The sequence below is a fragment of the Corylus avellana genome, chromosome ca10 (assembly GCF_901000735.1).
Source record: "Corylus avellana chromosome ca10, CavTom2PMs-1.0".
Classification (NCBI taxonomy): Eukaryota; Viridiplantae; Streptophyta; class Magnoliopsida; order Fagales; family Betulaceae; genus Corylus; species Corylus avellana.
In genome coordinates, this window is record NC_081550.1 from 14883704 (window position 1) to 14894213 (window position 10510).

The 10510-nt window shown below is 38.5% G+C and overlaps 1 protein-coding gene across 3 annotated transcripts; it reads right to left on the reverse strand.

The window, feature by feature from the left end:
• Nucleotides 1-642: 642 nt before the first annotated feature.
• On the reverse strand, nucleotides 643-9475 carry LOC132164318 (probable E3 ubiquitin-protein ligase LUL2). 3 transcript variants are annotated; one of them, XR_009438368.1, is made up of 5 exons: nucleotides 9307-9475; nucleotides 8625-9099; nucleotides 1955-2444; nucleotides 933-1352; nucleotides 643-857 (listed from the first exon to the last, which is right to left on the reverse strand). XR_009438368.1 is itself a non-coding variant. In XM_059574810.1 (5 exons), the coding sequence occupies exons 2-4, from the start codon at nucleotides 9068-9070 to the stop codon at nucleotides 1179-1181; spliced, it is 1110 nt and encodes a 369-aa protein (XP_059430793.1). In that variant the 5' UTR covers nucleotides 9071-9099; nucleotides 9307-9475; the 3' UTR covers nucleotides 643-857; nucleotides 1141-1178. The 3 variants fall into 3 exon arrangements, 2 of the variants coding, with proteins under 2 accessions (XP_059430793.1, XP_059430792.1); XM_059574810.1 differs by having other exon boundaries at nucleotides 1141-1352; XM_059574809.1 differs by having other exon boundaries at nucleotides 643-1352.
• Nucleotides 9476-10510: the final 1035 nt, after the last annotated feature.

Below are 10510 nucleotides of genomic sequence, written 5' to 3' on the forward strand. Positions count from 1 at the left end.
TTATTAGTGTTGACGTGGCGTTTCGTCAAAATTTGAATGAAATTTAGACGGAAGTATCATCTCTGTCTTTAGGTAAACTAAAAGTACCTCCTGTAATAGAAAGTAAACCCTAAGGAGCAAAAAATAAAAAAGTTAAACCACAAGAGGAATAAGGTATTTAACCCAAAAAAAAAAAAAAAAAAAAAAAAAAAAAAAATTCCTTCTCAGATTTAGGAGTGTGAGAAGGATGGTTTTGCCTTAAGTAGATTACTATCCCTATGTTGTTTACTTTTAAGAGCTTGGAGCCAAATTTTGCTCAAGTTGTTTGCAATTTCCACCCTTGTTTACCAACAGGGAAAACTACACTTAGCTACCTTAATCTACTACCCTTGTTACAATGTCCCACAATCTTTTAATTTGTTTAATATATTCTCGTGATCTACCATCCGAATTTTGTTAGGATTTTCTATTAAATCTTAACAGATAAAAGGTATAATGGGCATTTTGCTTGCCAAATTGAAAAAACAATAAATAAATAAATAAATAATAAAATAAAATTTGTATACCAATTGCATTGTTTGATTTAATCCAACAGTTTTGAGTCAGGAATGAATTTGTAACATTCATATTTCTTTCTTCTTCTTTGTTTTTTCATCTCAAGAGAAAAATATCATTACATTTCTTAATTAATAAAACCTTCACGTTTCTTGAAAAGTAAATTAAAAATAGAAAATAGCAACAAAACCTAAGAATATATGAAGAATACACAAACCAACAAGAAACAACATTTCTCTTACAAGTTTACCTCTCCCTCTCTTACCAAGGACAGCCTACTGTACTGGTTTTTATTGGTCTGCACCATCTGATTAGGGGCTTATCTGCAATAAATAAGGTCCAGATCAATTATGAAGAAGGACAAATCCAGATATCAGAATTACAACAAAGCCACCAACCAAACATTATGGTAAAGGAACTCTTCATGGCAGTTCTTGAGGGCCTACTTGACTGGAAAAGAGAGGGAGAGAGACAGAGAAACAGCAGCTGTAGGCACCTTTCTTAGCTTCTAAGCAAAACAGAAAAATTCCATTTGTATGAGGAGCAAAGTGGTCAACACAATGCAAACATTGCATTGAGAGGAACCATGGCTGCTTATCTTATCACCTGTTTACAATCTACTATTGTCGAAGCTGGAGAGCAGCTTATAACTTCACGGCATCCTGTTCAGCAGCATCATGTTCGGCGGCGGCGGACTGTCCACAATCATCAGGTCCATTGTTGACCTTGATTTCCAGGAGCCTGCCTACTGGTTGCCTACAAATGGGGCATCTGTTTGACTGGAGGGCAAGGACTTTAGCACAGCCATTGCACATGCACTGCATCCAAAGACCAAAACAAAACAAAAGTTAACCACAACAAGAAGCAAGGAAAAGCTCCTTTATGTTCAGATTTTCAATCAAAGCTAAAATAGAGACCACATGCAGCACATGGGTGATTAATAGAGGATATTTCTAATTATCCAACATTAATTCCTGCTGCTCAGAGGAATTAATGTTGCATGTCCACAAGGAAAGCTTCTTTATGGGGATTTGGACTCCCAACTTGCTTTAGGAAATAATCACTTGATCCGGCCATTAGCATGTTTATCCATGTTCAATAATTTTAAGTCCAAGTAATTGATCTCACCTTGCATCCTACCCCACAAATAAAAAGTGAAATATTTTACTTTTTTATATATCCGCACAAACACATGAACTTTCGAAACGTATTTCCGCCCTGAGACTTTGGAAGCCTACTAAACTGTTGGCTCTACAATTTTCAGCCCAATAGACATAAGACACTAAAAGGGTAAGGATTCTGGTCTGCTTCTTCATATCTACAATGTAATCTCCAACAGCTCCTAACTCTCTTCATCCAGACTACAAGAAGGGGGAAAAGAAAAGCAAAAAGAGAGAAACAAAAACAAAAAGGAGCATACCATGTGTCGGCATGGGAGGACAGTCGTGTCTCGGGGTTCAGACAAGCAAATAACACATTCTTTACCAGAATCATTCTCATCCAAATCACCATCAACTGTATTCCCAATCCCATAAATTTCCTGCAGCTCGTACCTCATCCCGTTCACCCACAGGATCTGTTTAATCACCCGCACATGGTACTCACCTATCTCCTTCTTTTCAAACAAAGCCAGGGTGATCTGAGAATTCCTGACTGGATTTCCTTCTGGTTCAGTTTGGGTCAATGGGTATGCCTCAGCCTTCACCACAAGTGGGTAAACTTCTATATCACCATCTTTCATTAACTCTGTCCCCTCAAACTTCAACAAGTCAATTCCGGTTCCATTAGGTTGTCTGAACTGCTGACCAAGACCTTGCTGAAAAGAAACTGTGACAGGGTTAAGCAGGCCTTCCTTTGTTGCTGTAATGTTGCAGTCTTCATTTTCTTTAGCGAAAAACATAACCGTGATGCTGCCGCAGAGAAGAAAAAGTAACTATCAGAAAAGAAGAAAATTCACATAAATGCATTGGCAGAGAAAAAAAAAAAAAGAGTTTTAAATAACTGAGCAAATTAAAAATACAAGGAAATGTAAGAATACCGTAAAGCTGTACAAATACTGCTAAGCAAAATGGTTATATATCAAAACATAGATTTTGTGTGGAATGTAACAAAACAATATATACCCCCGTTTCACAGTTTCCAATGTCAGGTGGATGTCACCAAACAATTACTACACCCACACGTCAGAAAGGAGGCTCCAAATAGTAGAACATTATGTATCACATTACTAGAACAGACCTGGAGAGGATACAAAACATCATTATCAAGTAATGGCCACCGTTGATAGGATATAGCATATAGGGCCCAAGTCCTAACTGTTGAGGAAATACACCGCGGGTCAAATTCATCTTGCTCTCACACTAACCTTTATTATTTATAGGAGAAATACAATACAATATCAACATTAGATAACCATATCTATTAACAAGATAAAAATAACCACAACAAACCTGGATAATTTAACACTCTTCCTCAAGTTGGAGACTATCATATAATAGCAACCTAAATCAATTAAATGCATCTCGTCCATGACCAAGAGCTTTGGTGAACAAATCTGTCAATTGATTTTCATAATTTGTATAAGGATTAACAATCTCTTTATTGATAAACTTGCACAAATCTAAAGATAATCCACTTCTACTGAACCAGATTTAGACTCCAAATGAAACACCAAACTTGATCAGTGCTAAGAAGTAAAATCAAAAATCCAGCAATCAACTTTGATATTTGCTGAAATCAACTTTAAATTGGCCGAAATGTCCTTGAATTGAACTGAGCAGGCCAAAAGCACCTTAACTGGAGAGAACTAATCTTAAAAGGCCAAAAAATAGCTAAACTTGGCCAAAAAACCACCTAACTCTGTTGAAAAAACAAATTGAAGCAATGGAAAAACCACCAAATCGGCAGAAAAATTAGCTGAACTGACCTAAAAACCAATCAACCGGCCGAAAAACCAAAGAGTCGGCCAAAACACAAACTGAACCAGCCAAAAAACCAATAAATCAACTGAAATACAAACTGAACCAACCAGAACACCACTTGATTGGCCACAAATTCTCCAAAACCTGTCGAAACTGGAACTACCCCACTAGGAAACCACCAGTGCAAACCAAGACTGGACAAAACCAGCCAAAACAGAACGACTTCATCGGAAAACCAACGATCAGCCCTCTAGACATTGGCCAACCACCACTACAAAACATAAACAACTAATCAGAAACAACCAAAGACCAACATAACACCAACCACAGCAGCCACAACAATCAATGACAACAACCCCACCCATGCCCCATCAACCTCTAACCACAAAAATTGAGCCCAAGCCAACAAATAAACTGTAGGTCATATTCATCTTGCTCCCACACTGATCAACATTAACTAACCATATATAGCAACAAAATAAAGATAACCACAACAAACATAGATAAGATAAACTACCACCAAACACCTCGATAAAGATTTTTTTTTTTTTTATAACTAATCAAGATATCATTAAAAGTGTAACGCCCCATCAGGTACATAAGGAGTATACAAGAAAAGTCACCTAAAAAACAAAGAAAATCATTATAACTAATCACTAAAGGAGAAACAAAAGCAGTTGTTCACAAATATAGAGCATTGAAAAATAAAACTTAATCTCCTCCAAAGTCAACTCACGGTGCTCAAAATTTATGTCATTCATTTCCCTCTATAGACACTACAACAAGTATGAAAGCACTATCGCAGTCCACTAACAAACATACAAGCTGACTACTCGTCTAGGCATAACCTAAAATAGCCCAAACCAACTAAAGAAAAAAACATTCCAAATGGCATAAACAACCTCACAATGAAGAAAAAGATGGTCTAGGGACTCCCCATTCCTTTTATACATACAATACCTACCAACCAAAATAACGCACGGCTTCTGAAGATTGTTCATGGTAAGGATCTTTTCTAGGGCCGCCGACCAAGCAAGAAAAGGCCACCCTCAATAGACCCTTAGTACGCCAAACACTCTTCCAATTAAAACAAAATCAATCATTACAACTCATGACACGGTAAAAAGATTTAACATCAAACAACCCTCATTTGAGGACCACCCACCACAGCTTGTCCTCACCTTCTCGTCTCACTTTTACTAAATACAACACTTTGAAGAGTGAGACAAAGACATCTACCTCTCAATCATGAGCCTCTCTAGCAAAGCTCGCGTTCCACTAAATGGAACCTCCAAAAAGTTCCACTTGATTCGTAACAAAAGCATCCTTTGCGCAAGCAATATCAAATAAACCCGGAAAGGCTTCTTTAAGGGGCCATATCCCCACACTATAGATCATACCAGAATCTAACCTACAAGCCATCTCCCACCTTAAATATAGTATAACTTGAAAACTTCCCCCAACCCCTCCTAATATTCTTCCATAACCCCAATCCATACGCCCCAACTAGCTCACTAAAGCATCACTCTCCTCATGAACTTCCATATTTAGCGTCCACCATCACTCCCCACCAAGCCTTTTCCTCAAGTCCATAGCATCAAAGCCATTTACCTAAGAAAGCATAATTGAACCTTAGCAATTTCCTAATCTCCAAACCTCCCTCAAAGATCGGCGTACAAACCTTGGATCAATTCACCAGATGATATTTGAACTCTTCACCCACCCCATAAAAAATCACATTGAAGCTTATCAATACGGTTTGCGCAACACCCATAAGGAGAGGAAAAAGGGACATGAAGTACGGAGGTCAAATTGGATAGGAAGCTCTTGATAAGGGTAACACTACCACCCTTAGACAAATACAACTTTTTTTAACTGGCCAACCAACGTTCTATCTTCTCAATAACAACGTCCCATATATACTTGCTCTTAGCCCCCAACAAAAGACCAAAATACTTTAAAAGCACAGACGCAACCCCACAGCCCAGAATCCCAGCCAACTCAACCACATTATCAACATTTCCCACAAGAACAATTTCGACTTGGCTAAGTTCGTCTTCAAAACTGACACAGCTTCAAAACATAAGAATAAGTACCATAGATTACATAGATGATTTAGGTCAGACCCATAAAAAATTAAAGTATCATCAGCAATCAGAACGTGAAAGATGTCAATCTCTATCCCCACAGAGAAGCCAGACAAAAAACCTCCACTCGCTATAGCAGAAATCATCCTACTCAACGCCTCCATCACAATGGCAAAAAACAAACAAGACAGAGGTGCCCTTGCCTCAAAGCCACGAGAACTACTAAAAAATCCTTTGGGAGAGTCGTTCACCAAAACCGAGAAATGCAATGAGGAAATACAGTGAGCTATCCAAGAGCACCGCTTCCCCCCAAATTTGCACCTTCTCAGCATATACAAAAGAAAATTCCAATTTTTTTTTTTTAATAAGTAATAATCAAGTTTTATTAAAAGCGTAAGGCGCCCATACGTACACCAGATGTATACAAGCGAAAACACCTAACTAGAAAAAGAAAAAAGACCCACCCAAAATCCAACACAAGAAACCCCACAAACCCACCCAAAAACCCTCAAAAACAAACACCCAGAGAAGCCAAGCTAACCCTCAAAAAGCCCCACTGAATCACCCACCAGCCCATAAAATCCACACGTGGCGCTACAACACAATGGTCTTGCCCTTCCTTCTTTGAGAAGGCCCGCTAGCAATATCATAGTTAATGGAGCTTTCAAAATTTAACAACTCTCTCTTGCCCTTAGTCCTAGGCTACACAACCATTCCAATTAACATGATCATATGCTTTTTCTAAATCCATTTTACAAATAACCCCTAAATCTCTAGATCTTATTCTACTATCAAAGCATTCATTGGAAATAAGAATGGGATTTCGGATCTGCCTACCTCGTATGAACGCATACTATGACTTAGAAATAATTTTCTCCAACACTATCTTAGAGCATTCACATTGATTTATGCATAGTTTTATGCAAAATGGCTAATCAAAATGGCTAATCAAAAGCCACTTTATCTAGTTTAGTTAATGAGTTTTAAAAGACAGCATACATTTAATTATCTATTTTTTTATCTATATCACTCAAATATTATTTCTTTATTTTTTTTTTATAAGGATTGTATTTTTCCTAAAGATCCTATTTTTCAAATTTTGGGAAAAGGTAGATGTGGAGAGAGAAATAGTATATTAATAAGATGAATGTGTGAATAGTGCACGCTACATGTAGCGGTGCATTGTTCACAAATGCAACAAGAATGTATTTTGCATTTGAGATGCATAATCCGATGCAGAGGGTTTTTTAGTGTTTTGCTTATCTATTTTAGATAAAAGTAAGAAATGGGTAAGCCAATGTGAGTGCTCTTAAGCATGCTTGCTAGAATCTTAGCAATAATCTTGTAAATGGTACCCACTAGACTAATAGGGCGAAATTCCTTGGGGCCGAGAACCACTAGGATCTTCGAAGAGGGCAGCGAGACACGTAGTATTTAGGCTCCTCTCGAACTTACCACTAGCGCGGAACTGCGGAAGTCACGAAAGACCTTCATGATGTCCTCTTTCAAAACAGGAAGAGGATCCTCTCCAGTCTAAAATGGACTGGAGAATATCCAATTAATGGTTAGGATCTCTTTAAAGAGATCCTGCGAGCATAAATAGGACATTTGTCCCATTAATAAAAAATAATAATAAAATATTATATATCTTTAAAAAACAATTATTTAAATAAAATTATAAAAAATTAAGGAGTGACTAGCCATCCGAAGCCACCCTAGACCGGCGAAGCCAACCCATGGCCCTTGGGGGTGGTCTGATCTTTAAAAAAAAAAAAAAAATTTTGGCCCCCAGCCACCCCCAAGGGCCAAACGATATATATATATATTTTAGTTTGGGTTTAGGGGGTGGCCGGACCACCCCCAAGTGCCATGGGGTGGTCTGGCCACCCCTGGCCGACGCTAAAATGGGGTGGTCCGGCCACCCCCTATGGCCAAGATGGGGTGGCCAGTCACCCCTTATTTTTTTTATTAATTTGTTTATTATTTTTTTTAATCTGAAATTTTTTTTTTTTTTTGTAGTGGAACATGTGTCTTATTTGTAACCGAAATCCTTGCAATGAACTGAATATTCTCCAGTCCATTATGGACCGGAGAGGATCCTATTCATTCAAAACAACCCAGCAAGCTTGAAAGAATGCCATAGAAAAACTGTTAGGGCCTAACGCCTTGTCACCATTCATCACTTTCACTATCACACCTAGATAAAAATATTAACTATCACAGCAACTGGATAAAAGATAAAAATACCTTTAACATTAACCAATAGAGGAGTTGCATATTAGAAGCCAAGTAATAGTCAACAAAAATAAGTTCACCAACCATAACCCATATAAGAAGTCAAGCCTTAACTCGCAATATATTCATCACTCATATATTCAACCTGGAAAACATATTGTTGGACTTAAATATCACGGCTACGATTGATCCATATTTTGAAATTACCTTCGCAATGTTCACATCTAAGTAGTCTGAATACATATTAGAAGGGTCCAACATAGAACTCAGATTCTCGTATTTAGTTTCTTTTTCCAAAAACAAAAACGTCATTTCTTTCCCAAGTGAGGAATATAAGATTTTGTTGAACACCGCAGGACTGGGGCGAGTATTTTAGCTACAAAGAGTTTACTTTTGCTTCTCTCTTCTACAAGCTGATATGTTGTATAGTTGACTGGCACTAATTCCTCCCTTATTTAAACACTTCAAATTTCCAAATCATCAATTGAATAAAACATTCAAACAACACACTACCAATCCAACATCACATGGTCAAAATCCACATAACCTCTAGTATACCCAGTTGCCGAGGGCCTTCCCGGCCTCATCACCAACCAATTATCGAAGGCCCGTTAGGCCTCACCACCCTCAAGGAAGACTTCCTTCACCTGAAGACCATTTTACATCTTTCCTTCCATTGCTTCCTCACATTTTCCTACTAATTTAAGCATCGGAGGTGGCTCCATCGGCATACCCCGATGAAGCCTCCCTTCTCACTATTGTCTTCCTTGCAATCACAACTTTATTTAACCAAAACTACACTCCACATGAACAATTTAAAATCAAATTGAAGCATTAGAAGTTATACCTTCCGGGCGCAGTGGCATCAAAAGTGAACGCCACAAGGAAGTGCCCAGGATTCTCCTCATCAGGCTCAACCCTCAGACTCTTCTTCTTAATGTTCACATCGTTCCTGATCGTGACAGCCTTCTGGTGCTCCACATAGGGGATAACCGGGTGCGGGGTAGGCCCATACGGATACGGCCCATTAACCCAATTGGCGGGTGCCGGAGCCGGATAGACCCCGCGGTAAGGCTGCGGATACGGACCCCCCACGGGCGGTGGCGGGTAGAACCTGGGATACTGGTAGTATTGGGGTAGGTTAGGATTCGGGTAAGGTGTGGCCGCAGCGAAAACATATCTGTTCCCGGTGGTTCCCGTCTGCGGATCCTGCGGCGTTGTCGGAGGAGGAGGCGGTTGGCTCCGATGCCTCCGGCGGCTTCCTCCATTGCTATTGCTTCCAATATTTCCCATTTCGTTTCTTCTCTTTTAACCTGAAGAAACTTCAAGTCGACCCAAAAAAAAACAAAAAAGAAAACTTTAGCCCACACATACTCAATTTTCTGTTTGGTAAATAAGAAAAGAAAAATGTTTAATTGGGTGAGAAACAAAGAAAAAGAAACGGTTAAATACAATTCATATAAACCAATCAAAATTTTTACAGAAGTTTCAGGAATTCTTAACCCCCAACAGAGCAGAAAAATTTGTACCTGACAAGCGTGGCTCCTGTGTTGTTTTGTTCTTGTTCGCCTAACAGTTTAAGCGCAGAGAGAGAGAGAGAGAGATTGAATGGGGGAATGATGGCGTTGGAAAATAGAGGATGTATCATGTATGTTCTGCCACCAACCGAGCATCCACCACCACCAAGACAACCCACGTACACAGAAACACACAACACATTGCCGTTTTATGCTAACGTAAGCGGCAAGCACTTTACATTCTTTTGTCGTTCTTCTCATTATGGAGTACGACACGTAATACGACCGCCACGTCATGCGAAAGAAGGAGACGCGGCGGACTTGTGGAAGGTCAGGTGAAAGAGTTAGCGTGCGTGCGGCATCAGCTCTTGAGATATGTGGCCCCACTTAGTGCGTGCCACCGCAGAATGGTTGTCGGCCTTGTTTGTTTGCACAAAGGAGTTGTCTGGGCTTGGTTTTCTGGACCCAGAGGGGTTGGGGACCCCATGTCCCTTTCTTGAATTTTGGGTCACAAGCCCATGATGGAACTTTCCATTTTAGGGAAAAAAGGTGTGCTAAATTTGAGAATAATTCTAAAAATTTCTCTTATATTCCTCTAAGAATAATGTGGTTATTAAAATCAACATTTGATCAAAATTCAATAATGATCAATTACAAGTTCAATGGTAATTTTAATAACATCATTCTTGGAGAAAATAGTATATTAATGAGATGGATGTGTAAATAATGCATGCTACATGTAGCGGTGCATTATTCACAAATGCAACAAGAATGTATTTTGTATTTAAGATGCATAATCGGATGCAAAGTATTTTTCAGTATTTTGCTTATCTATTTAAGATAAAAGTAACAAATGGTTAAACCAATGTGAGTGCTTTAAAAAGATCACTTTGTTGATTTAGCTAATCACTTTTTAAAGGCACCACACAACAAACTCTCTAAATCTTTATATATTCTATTTAAATATGATTTTCTTTTTCTTTTACTTTTTCACAATTGTTGGAAGGTTTATCTTCTTCTCTCCATCTCCTTTCTCTCTATCCATTTGATCTATCTCACAGCCATTTATGTTTCAAAGTTGGAAAACACAGAATAGTCTTAAAGCATGTTTGAAATTGCAATGGGAAATAGAGTTTTTTCTCAAAAGTGCGCTTTGATCATTTTTAGAGTAAAAATGTTAAATAAGTACTTTTGAAATTTTTTTTGTCAAACATGC